Source organism: Herpailurus yagouaroundi, unplaced genomic scaffold (assembly GCF_014898765.1).
Source record: "Herpailurus yagouaroundi ecotype Mexico unplaced genomic scaffold, PumYag 163, whole genome shotgun sequence".
In the NCBI taxonomy this organism is placed as follows: Eukaryota; Metazoa; Chordata; class Mammalia; order Carnivora; family Felidae; genus Herpailurus; species Herpailurus yagouaroundi.
Window position 1 is genome coordinate 35,181,476 of NW_024412404.1, and position 18,687 is coordinate 35,200,162.

The window sequence follows — 18,687 nt, forward strand, 5'->3', positions numbered from 1 at the left end:
TTCTTTCTTTCTTTCTTTCTTTCTTTCTTTCTTTCTTTCTTTCTTCTCTTTCTTTCTTTCTTTCTCTCTCTCTTTCTTTCTTTCTTTCTTTCTTTCTTTTCCTTTCTTTCTTTCTCTTTCTTTCTTTCTTTCTTTCTTTCTTTCTTTCTTTCTTTCGGTCCCCTAGCAACAACTCAGTTCCATATGGTTTAGCCACCTGAGAACCAAGTGAACTATGTGCCAGGTACTGTTCTAGGGCCTCTTCATATAGAGATAACATATGAGGAGGATCCTATGACCAATTTGGATTTAAAAAGCTTTTTCTAATATCACTCTCAATCCATGTGTACTTACTATGTGTTTTTCTATAATCCTCTTTCCAGAGCTTATCTGTGTATGTATAAGGATTGTATTCTATTGGATTCAAATATTTCTTACGCCTTTTTTTTTGAAGAATAAAAGATTGAAGTCAAGACTGGGAATATTTCAAACCTATGCTGGTTCCATGCACACTATTCAAGTTTCCTAAACTAGTCTCTTGGCAACCATGACTCAGGCCAAAAAGCAAAATGTTTGGTGGCTAGGATAATTGAGTCATTTTCCTTCCTTCTTTTTCTGTCTCTTATTATCTTAACTGAAATGAACATTATCCTAACTGGCCATATTTTCAAATGAACACAAATTTATAGCACATTAATGGTTAGGTGATTTGCTTTCATTGCATTTTATGTTTCATGGAGACACCTTGTCACTTTCCGAATTTAAAATATGGATTCATGATCCTTTATGGAAAAAAATGTTGGAATTATGATATTTTCATAGGCTTCTCTAAATACTTACAATTTCTCAATCCCTTAGTTTATAAGTCTTTGCAACTTACAAACCCACATATGTTCCCCAAATGGAGACATACCTAATCCCTGGATGGATTTGTCCAGCACTGGGAAAGGGCCTCTGCCAGAAAACACCTCACTCTGATCAATTAGAGCTTCCTTTACTGCTTCATATCCGTATATCACCACAGTGGGCTTGATGCCAAAGTACACAGTGAACACAGGGCCGTAACTCTCTGCTAGCTGGGAAAGCAACATAAGGTACAGGAGTAGTGAGAATTTCAAAACTAAAAATGTAGATAAGTCTCTTTACTCAAGAGATATTTTATACTCATTCACCTAATATAAAAGATCTCAACTTCTAGAACTAGTAACTTAATCACATTAAGTGGTAATTATATTATTAGACACATTGCTATTATTATTATCGTCATCAATAGTTAACCTTTATTCAGCTCCTACTATGTGACAGATATTATATTATGGAATTTATTCATATTCTTTTATTAACTGTTGTCTGCCAAACCTACAGCTGCACCAAATTTCTTTCTTCCTATAGTTACAATAATGTGTTTCTTGTCCTGCTTAAGGGAGGCTCCTCCATCTTGTCCCATGTGTAGACTACCAATCATCCCTCATTATCCACTCTCTACGTCTTTTTAGCACTAGAGACCTCTAAATACATAAGGACGTGGCAACATGGTCGCAGACATTTCCCAGCTTCCCTGTGCGGCCATGTGACTAAGTTTTCGTGAACTGATATTAGCAGAAATGATGTGTGCAAATCCTACGCTTTTGTATAAATGGTAATTGCATGCCCTCCATTTCTCCCCCTACCCGGGGACTGAAAGGACAGCATGGGAACAACCTCACTGCCTCCATGCACATGAGAACAATAGCCTAGGTGCCCAGGATGGTCAACTAGAAGACAAAGAAAAACTGGTTCCCTAGATGACCGCAAGGAAGAGAGGCAGCCCAGCAGCACTCACCTCGATCTCATGATGTGAGATAGAAATAAGCTCTTATCTTCCTGAAGCCATTGTGTTATTGGGGTCTTTCTGTCATGGCAGCTTCTTTGGTATACTAAATTACTCCTTCAACTTGTCCAAGGTTTGAGTCCTCCTGCTACCTTACAATTCATTCTCCATAAAGCAACCAGAGTGCTCTTTTCACAAGGCAAATGTTAACATGAGAGTCCTTTAAGCACGTTAATGGCATCACATTGCTCTTGTGCTAAAGACCAATATTCTTTTTTTTTTTTTAATGTTTATTTTTGAGAGAGCGAGAAAGAGAGAGAGATAGAGCACAAGCAAGGGAGGGGCAGAGAGAGAGGGAGACACAGAATCCGAAGCAGGCTCCAGGCTCTGAGCTGTCAGCACAGAGCCCGACATGGGGCTCGAACTCATGAACCGAGATGGCTTGAGCCGAAGTTGGACACGTAAGTGACTGAGCCACCCAGGTGCCCCAGGACCAATAGTTTTAAAAGCCTTGTAAGACTTGCATTTCTGGCAACTATTTCTCCAATCATATCCCACACCATGTTTTTACCAAATTGGTCCTCTTTCAGAGACAATAACAACTAATTCTCCTCCAGAATGAAACCGCCTGGAATGAACTTCCATCTGCATTTTGTCTGGTTAATGCTTGAACATTCTTTAGATCTCAGCTTCAGCTTCACTTCCTCAGAGAACGCTTTGCTGACATTCCTCCCATTCCTGCTCCACCGAGCTGCATGGCCTCTTTCTATTGTGTCCCTGTTACATGGTTTGTAATCACACACTTATTTGCGTGATTATTTTACAAACCATGCCTACCCTATAGACTATAAATTCCATAATGCCAGTGTCTGTTTTTTCTTTTTCATTTACCATTGAAAATCCCCAGCACTGGGGCACCTGGATGGCTCAGTCAGTTAAGCATCCGACTTTTTGATTTTGGCTCAAGTCATGATCTCACAGTACATGAGATCAAGCCCCATGTCGGACTTTGTGCATGGACCCTGCTTGGGATTCTCTCTCTCTCCCTCTGCCCCTCCCCTGCATGCTCTCTCTCTCTCTCTCTGTCTCTCTCAAAAATAAATAAATAAACTTAAAAAAAAAAAAATCCCCAGCATCTAACAAAGTAGATATTCAATAGCTTGTTGAATATATGATATATTGAAGGACCCTGCACAAAATAGAACTGTTATTCACATTTCAAAGGAATGGAAATTAACACTGAGAGAGATTTTTAAAACTTGCCCAATGCTGTGAGTTAACAAGCAGATGAGCTAGGGTGCTGACATAATCTCTTTCAATCTCTTAGCGCAAAACACAGAAAGGGGTTTCCAGAAGCTGTGCTCTGGTAACTAGCTGTCTCAGCAAAGACAGATTTCAGACAATCCCTTCAAGATTTAGAGAGGTACTGCTATATAAATAGCTATGAATAGAGTAGTTATTCACACATTCATTGAGCAAATATAATAGAAACAATTCTGGGACCGTATTTCCTTGACTTAAAAAAATGTGTGTTTTTAGGAAATTTTTAGTGTTGTGATCTGTAGATCAGAACTTTTTTTTAAATTGAAAACAGTTTCATTGCCATTAGAGTTTACCAAAGAATAATTACTGAAAAGGGGACCTGCTCACAACATGGACAGGGAATTCCTTCTTTTGGCAATTTTAACAATCATCTCATGGATCTCATCCTCTCTGGCAACCTTCTAGCTGGATACCCAATGAACACTTCTCTTTAAAATCACTTCTTTTCTTTTTAATATGAAATTTATTGTCAAATTGGTTTCCATACAACACCCAGTGCTCATCCCAACAGACGCCCTCCTCAATGCCCATCGCCCACCCTACCTTCCCTCCCACCCCCCATCAACCCTCAGTTTATTCTCACAGTTTTTAAGAGTCTCTTATGGTTTGGCTCTCTCCCTCTCTTTTTTTTTTCCTTCCCCTCCCCCATGGTCTTCTGTTAAGTTTCTCAGCATCCACATAAGACTGAAAACATATGGTATCTGTCTTTCTCTGTATGACTTATTTCACTTAGCATCACACTCTCCAGTTCCATCCACATTGCTACAAAAGGCCATATTTCATTCTTTCTCATTGTCAAGTAGTATTCCATTGTGTATATAAACCACAATTTATCCATTCATCAGTTGATGGACATTTAGGCTCTTTCCATAATTTGGCTATTGTTGAAAGTGCTGCTATAAACATTGGGGTACAAGTGCCCCCTATGCATCAGCATTCCTGTATCCCTTGGGTAAATTCCTAGCAGTGCTATTGCTGAGTCACAGGGTAGATCTATTTTTAATTTTTTGAGGAACCTCCACACTGTTTTCCAGAGTGGCTGCACCAGTTTGCATTCCCACCAGCAGTGCAAGAGGGTTCCTGTTTCTCCACATCCTCGCCAGAATCTATAGTCTCCTGATTTGTTCATTGTAGCCACTCTGACTGGCGTGAGGTGATATCTCAGTGTGCTTTTGATTTGTATTTCCCTGATGAGGAGTGATGGGGAATTCTACCAGACATTTAAAGCAGAGATAATACCTATCCTTCTCAAGCTGTTCCAAAAAAATAGAAAGGGAAGGAAAACTTCCAGACTCATTCTATGAAGCCAGCATTACTTTGATTCCCAAACCAGACAGAGACCCAGCAAAAAAAGAGAACTACAGGCCAATATCCCTGATGAATATGGATGCAAAAATTTTCAACAAGATATCAGCAAATCGAATTCAACAGCATATAAAAAGAATTATTCACCACGATCAAGTGGGATTCGTTCCTGGGCTGCAGGGCTGGTTCAACATTCGCAAATCAATCAATGTGATACATCACATTAAGAAAAGAAAAGAAAAGAACCGTAAGATCCTGTCAATAGATGCAGAAAAAGCATTTGACAAAATTCAGCATCCTTTCTTAATAAAAACCCTTGAGAAAGTCGGGATAGAAGGAACATACTTAAACATCATAAAAGCCATTTATGAAAAGCCCACAGCTAATATCATCCTCAATGGGGAAAAACTGAGAGCTTTCCCCCCGAGATCAGGAACACGACAGGGACATCCACTCTCACTGCTGTTGTTTAACATAGTGTTGGAAGTCCTAGCATCAGCAATCAGACAACAAAAGGAAATCAAAGGCATCAAAATTGGCAAAGATGAAGTCAAGCTTTCACTTTTTGCAGACGATATATTATACATGGAAAACCCGATAGACTCCACCAAAAGTCTGCTAGAACCGATACATGAATTCAGCAGTTGCAGGATACGAAATTAACGTACAGAAATCAGTTGCATTCTTATACACTAATAATGAAGCAACACAAAGACAAATAAAGAAACTGATCCCATTTACAAGTGCACCAAGAATCATAAAATACCCAGGAATCAACCTAACCAAAGATGTAAAAGAATTGTATGCTGAAAACTATAGAAAGCTTATGAAGGAAATTAAAGAAGACACAAAGAAATGGAAAAACATTCTGTGCTCATGGATTGGAAGAATAAATATTGTTAAAATGTCAATACTACCCAAAGCTATCTACACATTCAACACAATCCCAATCAAAATTGCACCCCTGCAAATATGGCTGGGGCCATATTTTATTTAGATATATGGCTGTAACCGCAAACAGTTGGAAGAAAAGTAATCATACTCACCTTGCTTATGGATTTGCTTACATTATTAGTATTTATCTGCAAAATATTTCCAACGATTGGCAGAGGAGTGGGGCCAGGTGGTAGCTTCCCTTCGGCATGGTTTTGATTCCAGAGGAAAAAAAGAATCAAACAAGAAAGATAAATCACCAGAACTATGAAAAGATCCATTGTTGTACCTTGTGTAAATGCAGTTGGAAGCTTGGAATCCAAAGGTTTTATAAATACTAAGTTCCAGCTAATCATCAAACATGCACTAAATCTTCAACCTTTTGAATACTTTTTTATCTTCAGTGGATTTTGACCTATTAGCAAAGAGTAAAACAAAAACAGTGACTTTAGTATTGATAAACATCTAGGATTTCATTGGTAATCCCAACTAAAACAGTAACTCTTACTTCTTCAGAGATGATCATATTTTAACAGTAAAACTGAAAACTATCAGATTTTCAAAGGGCTGGAATTCATGATCTTGACAAATGATGAAAGAGAGTATCTCATGTCAAAAATTACTACTACATGAGCAGAAGAAAGCAGCACTCTCTCAGTGCCTTTTCACAGAAAATCCAGGAAAAGGCCAGAATTAAGAGATAGTAGGGAGAAGGCAGGGTAAAAAAGAAGAATATACAGAGCTAGTCTTTCCTAAAGAAGAGTAGAGATATCCCAACTCTTGGCAGAGCCCCTTTCTATATGTCAAGAGTTGTTTTTTTTTTTTAATTAAAAAATTTTTAATGTTTATTTTTGAGAGAGAGAGAGAGAGCGCGTGTGTGTGTATGAGAGTGAGAGAGAGTGAGAGAGAGAGAGAGAGAGAGCAAGCGAGCGCACATGAAGGGGAGGGGCAGAGACAGGAAGACACAGAATCCAAAATAAGCTCCTGGCTCCTAGCTGTCAGCACAGAGCCTAACACGGGGTTTGAACTCACAAATTATGAGATCATGACCTGAGCCTAAGTCTGATGCTTAACCAACTGAGCCACCCAGGTGTCCCAATATATGTGAGGCATTCTGACACACTTAACTCCCAAAGGGGATGCAGGGTCAAAAGACATTAGAATACAGGGATCTACCAAGTCCAAGAAATAAATCACTTAAACAGTGGAAGGTCCTTTGGCTGCATATCACCCCTCCTTCCCCTTGTACATCCATTTCCAATGAGGGTCCTATAACCAGAATACATTGCTTAATCTCACGTGGGTAAGGAAATATACTCCAGAATTCAATACTATAAATATTTGGAAGTGTCTAGAAGCTCAAAGATATGAACAAAACTTCAAGACTCAAAATACATTTGAGGAAATCCAACAAGGCACGACAAATATCACACTTAAGAAACGAGAACATGAGAGTGAGATGATCATGGAAGCTGGGGCCAGTCAGGGGGCCCTGAGAAAGGTGGTTTCAGGATGCCGTCCAAAGTCAACGGCAGCGGCTGGAACCCTGGCTCCAGCACAGGGGCCCTACCTGGAACGTCAGATATTTAGCTTCCTGTGGTATACTGATGAGCAGAACTCTTCCACTACATACCTCAGTTTTGCCTAAGGAGATATATGCAAAAACTTTCTTCAAAATTGTTGCACCATTAATAAACAAAAGAATATTCAGAGAGGAGAATTATAGGATATTCTATGCAGAAAATGTATGATGTGGTATCAGGAATGGAAGACTACAAGCATTTTGTTCCTTGGCGTAAAAAATCAGATGTAATATCAAAGAGAACCGGATACTGCAAAACACAATTGGAAATTGGGTTTCCACCTGTGTTGGAGCGCTATACATCAGTAGGAACCTTGGTGAAACCACATTTGGTAAAGGCATCCTATACTGATGGGAAGCTTTTCAATCATTTGAAGACTATTTGGCATTTTAGCCCTGGTCTTCCTGGCTACCCAAGAACTTGTACCTTGGATTTTTCAATTTCTTCTGAATTCCGCTCCCTTCTGTACTCTCAGCTTGCCACATCATTTTTCGATGAAGTTGTAAAGCAGATGGTAGCTGCCTTTGAAAGAGGAGCATGTCTGGGACCTCATCAAAATAAAAAGCTTCTGCACAGTGAAGGAAACAATCAGCAAAACTAAAAGGCAACCAACAGAATGGGAGAAGATATTTGCAAATGACATATCAGATAAAGGGTTAGTATCCAAAATCTACAAAGAACTTCTCAAACTCAACACCCAAAAAACAAATAATCCCGTGAAGAAGTGGGCAAAAGACATGAATAGACACTTCTCCAAAGAAGACATCCAGATGGCCAACCGACACATGAAAAAATGCTCAACATCACTCGCTCATCATCAGGGAAATACAAATCAAAACCACAATGAGATACCACCTCACACGTGTCAGAATGGCTAACATTAACAATTCAGGCAACAACAGATGTTGGCGAGGATGTGGAGAAAGAGGATCTCTTTTGCATTGTTGGTGGGAATGCAAGCTGGTGCAGCCACTCTGGAAAATAGTATGGGGGTTCTTCAAAAAACTAAAAATAGAACTACCCTACGACCCAGCAATTGTACTACTAGGCATTTATCCAAGGGATACAGGTATGCTGTTTCGAAGGGACACATTCACCCCCATGTTTATAGCAGCACTATCAACAATAGCCAAAGTATGGAAAGAGCCCAAATGTCCATGGATAGATGAATGGATGGAATGAATGGAAATAAATGGATAAAGAAAATGTGGTATATATATACACAATGGAGTATCACTCGGCAATCAAAAAGAATGAAATGTTGCCATTTGCAATTACGTGGATGGTACTGGAGGGTATTATGCTAAGTGAAATTAGAGAAAGACAAAAATCATATGACTTCACTCATATGAGTACTTTAAGAGACAAAAACAGATGAACATAAGGGAAGGGAAACAAAAATAATATAAAAACAGGGAGGGGGACAAAACAGAAGAGACTCATAAATATGGAGAACTGAGGGTTGCTGGAGGGGTTGTGGGAGGGGGGATGGGCTAAATGGGTAAGGGACATTAAGGAATCTACTCCTGAAGTCACTGCTTCACTATATGGTAACTAATTTGGATGTAAATTTTAAAAAATCAAAAATAAAGTTAAAAAAATGTAATTCTTAAAAAAAAAAGAAAAGATGGGGCGCCTGGGTGGCGCAGTCGGTTAAGCGTCCGACTTCAGCCAGGTCACGATCTCACGGTCCGTGGTTCGAGCCCCGCGTCAGGCTCTGGGCTGATGGCTCAGAGCCTGGAGCCTGTTTCCGATTCTGTGTCTCCCTCTCTCTCTGCCCCTCCCCCGTTCATGCTCTGTCTCTCTCTGTCCCAAAAATAAATAAACGTTGAAAAAAAAAATTAAAAAAAAAAAAAGAAAAGAAAAGAAAAAAGAAAATCACATAAGCTGTATGGTCCAGAAACAAATATACCTCGGAATTAAGGCTTCATGAAGTTCATCACACATAAAGGGAAAAAAAGGATTGGTCACCTGTTTGTAACCTTAGTTTATTCACTTTTAGGCAGTGCTTTTATCATTTGCTTTCAGAAGTTAGAAAGCATTTGTTAAACCCAGCTTTGATTTTAAGCCTACACCGCTGAGAATTTGCATTTGGAACATGGAACCACGTGTATACAGAATTCATTCAAGTGTAATTCATGCAAGTAATGTGCATATTAGCATATTTACAATAATGGGATATCATCACTCTTAAGCAGAAATTGAAACTGTAGACTTAAGCCTTTTAATTATGACCTTACCTGAAAGAGGTTAGTTGAGTTCCTCACACAGTATGTATTATATTAACCATTATCACCTTTAAGTTATTAAATTCAGACTATTTATAACTTATTGTCATAGGGCCTGCCTCTTGGCTTAGGATATCCGAGTAATCATCAGATATTTAAAGTAGAAACTTAGACTTAAAAATACTGTTAATGAGGGTTCCTTGGCACTTTTCTTATTTTTAAATTGTTCTTATGGGTATTCAGTGCTATATATAGTGAGATTAACTCCCAGATTAAACAGTGAATATTTTTTTGGTGAGTGGTCCAGAGCTTTAATATATTTTTCTTATAGTTTGCACCCCTCTCCCAGGTACTTTGACTGCTCTTTCAATAATGCTGATTATGTGTCAAATTTTGTCTACAACAGTGGGCAACACATGAAGATGAGTTGGTTGATATGTCTCCAGCACCATGCATCCCTGTTTTCCATTTATTGTGTGTATTCACTTTCAATAATGTATCTCAAACTGATATTTTTATAAACAAATCAATGTCTAAGGACTGAAATAGTAACTTAATAAAGTTAATTTATTTTTTGTACAGCTAAAAAAAAAAAAACAAAAACAAAAAAACAAAAAAACAAAACAAGAACGTTAGGGGTGCCTGGGTGGCCCAGTTGGTTAAGTGTCCAACTTTGGCTCAGGTAATAATCTCAGGGTTCATGGGTTTGGGCTATGTTTCAGGTTCTGCCCTGACAGTGCAGAGCCTGCTTGGGATTCTCTCTCCCACTCCCACTTGCATGCTCTCTCTCTCTCTCTCTCTTTCTCAAAATAAATAAAACTTAAAAAAAAAAATAAGAATACTAATCCCTGAGGAAGTTAACCTTGAGGAAACAAAAATGGTTAAAATAAGTAAAACATCATAAGATATATTTAGCCATTTAAAAAGAACACGTTATTAGAAAAAGTTCTTGGTAATTAACAATACAATTACAAAACCTTTTTTTTAAGAGAGAGCGAGAGCGAGAGCAAGAGCATGCACAAGCAGGAAGAGGGGCAGAGGGAAGACGGAGAGAGAATCGTAAGCAGGTTCCATGCTGCCCAGCACAGAGCCTGATGCAGGGCTCTATTTCATGACGGTGACATCATGCCCTGGGCCCAAATCAAGCGTCAGACACTTAATTGACTGAGCCACCCACATGCCCCAAAAGCATGTTTTATTTTTATTTAAATGGGTTAGTTAACATATAGTGTAATAACGATTTCAGGAATAGAATTTAGTGATTCATCACTTACATATAACACCCAGTGCCATCCCAACAAGTGTCCTCCTTAATGCCCACCACCTATTAAGCCCATCTCTCCACCCAACACCCTTCAGCATCCTTCAGTTTGTTCTCTGAATTTAAGAGTCTTTTATGGTTGTCTCCCTCTCCGTTTTAATCTTATTTTTGCTTCCCTTCCTTTTGTTCATCTGTTTTGTTTCTTAAATTCCATATATGAGTAAAATCACATATTGGTCTTTTTCTAATTTCACTTAGCATCCACGTTGTTGCAAATGGCAAGATTTCATTCTTTTCGATTGCCAAGTAATATTCCATATATTATATATATGTACCACATCTTCTATATCCATTCATTGTTTTGTTCTGTTTTTTTTAATTTTTTTTTCAACGTTTATTTATTTTTGGGACAGAGAGAGAGACAGAGCATGAACGGGGGAGGGGCAGAGAGAGAGGGAGACACAGAATCGGAAACAGGCTCCAGGCTCTGAGCCATCAGCCCAGAGCCCGACGCGGGGCTCAAACTCACGGACCGCGAGATCATGACCTGGCTGAAGTCAGACGCTTAACCGACTGCGCCACCCAGGCGCCCCTATCCATTCATTGTTGATAGACATTTCGGCTTTTTCCATTTTTTGGCTATTGTTGATAGTGCTGCTATAAACATTAAGGTGCATGTGCTCCTTCAAATCACCACTCCTGTATCCTTTGGCTAAATACCTAGTAGTGCAGTTACTGGTCGTAGGGTAGTTCTATTTTTAACTTTTGGAAGAGCCTCCATATTGTTTTCCAGAGTGGCAGCACCAGTTTGCATTTCCACCAACAATGCAAGAGGGTTCTCCTTTCTCCACATCCTCGCCAACATCTGCTGTTGCCTGAGTTGTTCATTTTAGCCATTCTGACAGGTGTGAGGTGGTATCTCAGTGTGGTTTTGATTTGTATTTCCCTGATGATGACTGATGTTGAGCATTTTTTCATGTGTCTGTTAGCCATCTGGATGTCTTCTTTGGAAAAGAGTCTATTCATGTCTTTTGCCCATTTCTTCACTGGATTATTTGTTTTTCGGGTGTTGAGTTTGGTAAATTCTTTATAGACTTTGGATACTGACCCTTTATCTGACATGTCATTTGCAAATATTTTCTCTCATTCTGTCAGTCACCTTTTAGTTTTTCTGACCGAAAACATTTTTTAAATGAACAAACGTGCTGAGTAATAAACTAAATTTAGCTGTATTTCAATTTATTTAGCAGGAAAACATTGGGAAACCAAAGGTTTCCCAAGAATAGAGTATAAAGTAATAATAATGAAAACTACAAACAAAGTTAAATGGTATGGACAATAGTTCTAGAAGTTCCAATGAATTTATGATAGCAGTTTCAAGAAGAGAGAAAAAAATACTTAAATGGAAAAATAAGCAAAGGAAATTGAAGAAAAATTTCCTAAACTGATGAAAAATGCAAAGGATCCACACCAAGTTTGAAGAAGGATTAAAGTAAAAAGACCGACACTCCCACAATCTTGTGAGACCTTGGAACATCAAGAAACAAAACAAAACAAAGACAAAATGTAAAAACTCCTGGAGAGGAAAAGGAAGTTATAAAGAATAAAGATCAGTTTAAAGCTTCCCATATACGATGCTTTTACATGACAGGCTACAGTGGAGTAAGGTATTCAAAGGTTCAATAGGAAATGATTTTCAAATTAGTGTATGCCAAAATAGGATTCAAATATGAGGTCAAAATACAGGCATTTTTGAACATGTAAACATTCAGACATTTTATAACCTTGAAACCATTTCCAAAATGATTGAGAAAAACTCCAACAAAATAAAAATGTATCCAAGAGGGGCACCTCAGTGGCTCAGCCAGTTAAGTATCTGACTCTTGATTTCTGCTCAGGTCATGATCTCATGGTTTGTGGGACTGAGCCTTGCGTCAGGCTCTGTGCTGATAGTGTGGAGCCTGCTTGAGATCCTCTCTCTTCCTCTCTCTCTGCTCCTTCCCTGCTTGTGCTCACTGTCTCTCAAAATAAATAAACTTAAAAAAAATGTATCCAAGAAAAGGGAGAAGGCGGGATACAAAAATAATGTGCAAAAGAAAACTTTTTTTTTTCAAGCACAAAATGAGTATTTTAATTCAGTTTCAGAAAAAGATGTTACATGAATTTGGATTATAAAAGAAGCTTGTTTTTCCAGAAATAGAGGGGAAAGAAATAACCCATAGTAGATTCAATGATAATTTTCTGGATCTTCCTTTTGTATCAAAAGCTGTATATATTATTACAATCCAGGCCTATCTCAAGAAACAAGAAAATCCCCAAATATAACATCTAACAGCACACCTAAAGGAAATAGAAGCAGAGGAGCAAAGACACCCCAAAGCAGAAGAAGAGAAATAATAAAGTCAAGAGCAGAAATAAACAATATAGAATCTAAAAGAACTGTAGGGGAGATCAATGAAACCAAGAGTTGGTTTTTTGAAAAACTAAACAAAATTGATAAACCTCTAGCCAGGCTTCTCAAAAAGAAAAGGGAGATGACCCAAATAGATAAAATCATGAATGAAAATGAAATTATTACAAAAAATCCCTCAGAAATACAAGCAATTATTAGGGAATACTATGAAAAATTATATGCCAACAAACTGGACAACCTGGAAGAAATGGACAAATTCCTAAGCACCCACACACTTCCAAAACTCAAAGAGGAAGAAATAGAAAACTTGAACAGACCCATAACCAGCGAAGAAATTGAATCAGTTATCAAAAATCTCCCAACAAATAAGAGTCCAGGACCAGATGGCCTCCCTGGGGAATTCTACCAGACATTTAAAGCAGAGATAATACCTATCCTTCTCAAGCTGTTCCAAAAAAATAGAAAGGGAAGGAAAACTTCCAGACTCATTCTATGAAGCCAGCATTACTTTGATTCCCAAACCAGACAGAGACCCAGCAAAAAAAGAGAACTACAGGCCAATATCCCTGATGAATATGGATGCAAAAATTCTCAACAAGGTATTAGCAAATCGAATTCAACAGCATATAAAAAGAATTATTCACCACGATCAAGTGGGATTCGTTCCTGGGCTGCAGGGCTGGTTCAACATTCGCAAATCAATCAATATGATACATCACATTAAGAAAAGAACTGTATGGGGGCGCCTGGGTGGCGCAGTCGGTTAAGCGTCCGACTTCAGCCAGGTCACGATCTCGCAGTCCGTGAGTTCGAGCCCCACGTCAGGCTCTGGGCTGATGGCTCGGAGCCTGGAGCCTGTTTCCGATTCTGTGTCTCCCTCTCTCTCTGCCCCTCCCCCGTTCATGCTCTGTCTCTCTCTGTCCCAAAAATAAATAAACGTTGAAAAAAAAAAGAAAAGAAAAGAACTGTATGATCCTGTCAATCCATGCAGAAAAAGCATTTGACAAAATTCAGCATCCTTTCTTAATAAAAAACCCTTGAGAAAGTCAGGATAGAAAGAACATAAACATCATAAAAGCCATTTATGAAAAGCCCACAGCTAATATCCTCCTCAATGGGGGAAAACTGAGAGCTTTCCCCTGAGGTCAGGAGGATCCCCCTGTGTTGTTCAGTGGTCAACTGTATGACTTATGAACTCTATAATGGAAAGTATTTCAACTAAATTACATTCTACAAACATTTGTTAAGTATCTTGCAGAATCACTTGGACGTCAAACAATCTGTTGAAATAGTGAGTTGACAGTTTCACAGTGGGTAAATAAAAAGGGAGGTTCAGAAAAGTTTGTCTCTTTGCAATCTTTATTTACTTTTTTAAAGAGCAAGAAAGCACGCATGCATGTGCTCTCATGCGGGAGGGACAGTGAGGATCTTTTTTTTTTTAATTTTTTTTTCAACGTTTATTTATTTTTGGGACAGAGAGAGACAGAGCATGAACGGGGGAGGGGCAGAGAGAGAGGGAGACACAGAATCGGAAACAGGCTCCAGGCTCTGAGCCATCAGCCCAGAGCCTGACGCGGGGCTCAAACTCACAGACCGCGAGATCGTGACCTGGCTGAAGTCGGACGCTTAACCGACTGCGCCACCCAGGAGCCCCAGGGAGTGAGGATCTTAAGCAGGCCCCATGCTCCTAGTGTTGAGCCTAGAGTCATGACCTGACTCAGACGCTCTGACCTGAGCATCTGACCTGAGTCAGATGCTCAACCGACTGAGCAACCCAGCCACCCATCCCTTTGCAATCTTTAGAACTCTCTTCCTCCTCCTCCTCCTCCACCCTCAGCAGAGCATGGAGCCATGGGGCACATGCTGGTAGGCCAGGGCCTCTGAAGCTGCTTGTGGGTCCAGATCAGGCTCTGTCTTGTCACCAGCCTGCAGCACCATGTGCACCTATAGCCAGCCCCTCCAGCTGTGCACGCCTGGCCTAATCCTCACCATCAACCATCATTGCAGTGTGCACACCTGGTGGGAGAGTGTGCAGCCGTGGGGGGGTGCACACCAACAGCTAGGGCCACTGCAACAGCCAGTGAGCCCTTCGTTGGACTGACTCCTGCTGCCTGCCCTTGCTAAGTGAGGTAAAGCAGTCACAGAAGGACAAATACCACATGATTCAACTTAAACGAAACATCTAAAATAGTCAAACTCATAGAAACAGAGCAGAATGGTTTTTGCCTGGGGCTTGGCAGAAGAGGAAATAGGAAGTTGCTATTCAATGGATGAAGAGTTTCAATCACGTAAGATGTAAAGTTCTAGAGATAGCTGTGCAACAATACTGTATTGTGCACCTAAAAATTTGAGGGGACAGGGGCGCCTGGGTGGCTCAGTTGGTTGACTATCTGACTCATGATTTCAGGTCAGGTCATGATCTCACGGTTCATGGGACTGAGCCCCATGTCGGCATCATCTGTGCTGTCAGCATCAGAGCCTCCTTGGGATTCTCGCACTCTCTCTCTCTGCCCCTCCCCCGCTCTCTCTTGCTCTCTTTCAAAAATAAGTACATATTGAGGGGGGAAAAAAACAAAAGATTGACTCAGATATTCTCACTCTGTACTCACTACTTTTCTGGACATAGCTTTCTTGGATAGTAGGTTCCTTCAGCTACATCTTTTGTCATAGCAGGTTCTCTTCTCCTGAAGCTAACTTTTTAGAATGCTTCTCAGACTGTAAAACCATCTGAGACAATTTCACACAGAATTCCAGAACTTATTTCATTCTTCAGTAATAGAAAGTGGAGTATCCATTTTCGCAACTGCAACATTGGAACACTATTCTGGACATCTTCGCTATGAAGAATGAATTTTGAAAAAAATGCACACTGATCAATGAAGTAGCCACCTCTTAAGAAAAAACAAAACAAAACACCTTAGACAACTCAAGTTGGTTGTGCCCAAACCACAGCTATGAAGCTGGGATTCTGCATTGTTCAGAGAATGATCACATCTCCTACTGTCCACTCCGCCCTTCAGTTTTCCCTATCATTCTCCCCTTTGGGTTATCTCCTCTCTTCAGTCCTGCCAGGCAATTTGAACAGAAGATAGCCGTGGGCACATCAACTTAAAAACTTTTTATTTTTTTATTTTTTTTAAGTATAATTTTTTTTATTTATTTATGAAATTTATTGTCAAATTGGTTTCCATACAACCCCATCAACCCTCAGTTTGCTCTCAGTTCTCAACAGTCTCTTATGCTTTGGCTCTCTCCCACTCTAACCTCTTTTTTTTTTTTTTTCCCTTTCCCTCCCCCATGGGTTCCTGTTAAGTTTCTCAGGATCCACATAAGAGTGAAACCATATGGTATCTGTCTTTCTCTGTATGGCTTATTTCACTTAGCATCACACTCTCCAGTTCCATCCACGTTGCTACAAAAGGCCATATTTCATTTTTTCTCATTGCCACGTAGTATTCCATAGTGTATATAAACCACAATTTCTTTATCCATTCATCAGTTGATGGACATTTAGGCTCTTTCCATAATTTGGCTATTGTTGAGAGTGCTGCTATGAACATTGGGGTACAAGTGCCCCTATGCATCAGTACTCCTGTGTCCCTTGGATAAACTCCTAGCAGTGCTATTGCTGGGTCATAGGGTAGGTCTATTTTTAATTTTCTGAGGAACCTCCACACTGCTTTCCAGAGCGGCTGCACCAATTTGCATTCCCACCAACAGTGCAAGAGGGTTCCCGTTTCTCCACATCCTCTCCAGCATCTAGAGTCTCCTGATTTGTTCATTTTGGCCACTCTGACTGGCGTGAGGTGATATCTGAGTGTGGTTTTGATTTGTATTTCCCTGATAAGGAGCGATGCTGAACATATTTTCATGTGCCTGTTGGCCATCCGGATGTCTTCTTTAGAGAAGTGTCTATTCATGTTTTCTGCCCATTTCTTCACTGGGTTATTTGTTTTTCGGGTGTGGAGTTTGGTGAGCTCTTTATAGATTTTGGATACTAGCCCTTTGTCCGATATGTCATTTGCAAATATCTTTTCCCATTCCGTTGGTTGCCTTTTCGTTTTGTTGGTTGTTTCCTTTGCTGTGCAGAAGCTTTTTATCTTCATAAGGTCCCAGTAATTCACTTTTGCTTTTAATTCCCTTGCCTTTGGGGATGTGTCGAGTTAGAGATTGCTACGGCTGAGGTCAGAGAGGTCTTTTCCTGCTTTCTCCTCTAAGGTTTTGATGGTTTCCTGTCTCACATTCAGGTCCTTTATCCATTTTGAGTTTATTTTTGTGAATGGTGTGAGAAAGTGGTCTAGTTTCAACCTTCTGTATGTTGCTGTCCAGTTCTCCCAGCACCATTTGTTAAAGAGACTGTCTTTTTTCCATTGGATGTTCTTTCCTGCTTTGTCAAAGATGAGTTGGCCATACGTTTGTGGGTCTAGTTCTGGGGTTTCTATTCTATTCCATTGGTCTATGTGTCTGTTTTTGTGCCAACTTAAAAACTTTTTAAGAAAAAGAATCAAGGTGGGGCGCCTGGATGGCTCAGTCGGTTAAGCATCTGACTCTTTATCTCAGCTCAGGTCGTGATCTCACGGTTTGTGGGTTCAAGCCCCATGTTGGGCTCTGCATTGGCAGTGTGGAGCCTGCTTGGGATTCTCTTTCTCCCTCTCTCTCTGCCCCTCCCCTGCTTGCGTTCTCCTTCTCTCCCTCTCTCTCTCTCAAAATAGATAAATAAAACTTTTTAAAAATTAAAAACAAAAAAGAAAGTGAATACTATCCATGCCTTTCCAACTTCTATAATTCTATTCTAATCTATCCCCAAATTCACCTTTCTTGTTATCAAACCTGTGCTCTTAGGATGTTTCGACAGAAGAAAGAGTCTACATCTCAGGATAAGGTTCATTATTTCTATTTCATCACAAGTCAGATATAATCATTATCAGGTTGTCATAGGTAAGTTTTTTAGCATTTAGCACTCCCTAGGAGTTATTAGATGCAATTACTTGACAAAACAATTGCCCAACATATATCCCAATATAAAGAAACAATAGTACAAGTTTTCCCTGGATATACCCATCTGTTCAAGTGCATCAGGGGATTCAGTGGTTCTCATACCTGGCCTATCAAAATTATGCTAGAATCAAAATAAAATAATGTTGCCCAGAACAATGAAGTTATATTTAAATACAGTACTGGGGCAATAGCTACTGATAATTCAGACACCAGAGGACTTGGAGCCCTCCTCATCCTGGGAGTAATGAAGAGGCTTTACAGCATCCATAACACCCTTCAAAATGGGCAAAAAAAGCAAGTGGTGCATACAAGTGAATTCTTCCCAGAAAGAACTATGGCCTCCAAAAGGTTAAGAACCATTCCCAAGGGATAGAAAAAAAGGACAGATACTGAAAGGAATTTGCTTCTTCTTACAGCTCCTTAAATCAGCTACTTGACCCAAATCACTGCACCTCATCCAGATCCCATGAAATTGGTTGTTCAGACCAAATTCCACAGAAAATTATTTGAACGTCATTATTTTTGACCTTCTAGACTCTACCCATTTAGGGTCCTAGGTCCTGCCCGCTAACCAATTTCTCCAATCCACCCAGTGTAACAGAAAATAGATGATTAAACCAACTGTAATTTCAGAGGAAGAAATGTCCTTTTCTTTCTGGGAGTACCTCTCTTCTATGTGTTCTAGAATCTTCCCTGTCCCATTTCGGTGAAAACTTTGCACTCACTCAATAAGTATCTTTATTTCCTTCCCATGTACTTTTTCCACTTGATCCAACCACTATTTAAATCTGCCACCCAGATCTTTCCCACTTTGGTTTAACTTCTCAAAGAGAAGATCTTCCATTACTGAAATT

General features: G+C 39.7%; 1 protein-coding gene and 1 pseudogene across 5 annotated transcripts in view; one reads left to right on the forward strand and one right to left on the reverse strand.

The window, feature by feature from the left end:
* LOC121037025 (cytochrome P450 2C21) overlaps positions 1 to 18,687 on the reverse strand; it is a 47,074-nt gene that overhangs the window by 22,074 nt on the left and 6,313 nt on the right. The window contains exons 1-3 of one of the 5 annotated variants that reach the window (XM_040485921.1): positions 5,859 to 6,238; positions 5,464 to 5,765; positions 893 to 1,055 (exon numbers count right to left, since the gene is read on the reverse strand). In XM_040485921.1, coding sequence (XP_040341855.1) covers positions 893 to 1,055; positions 5,464 to 5,706 — 406 coding nt within the window. In that variant the 5' untranslated portion in view covers positions 5,707 to 5,765; positions 5,859 to 6,238. Of the gene's footprint in view, positions 1 to 892; positions 2,010 to 5,463; positions 5,766 to 5,858; positions 6,239 to 18,687 lie in introns of those variants that run through there. The other 4 variants (XM_040485920.1, XM_040485924.1, XM_040485923.1 and 1 more) reach the window with 4 other exon arrangements.
* Positions 6,379 to 9,175, forward strand: LOC121037026 (coenzyme Q-binding protein COQ10 homolog B, mitochondrial-like; annotated as a pseudogene).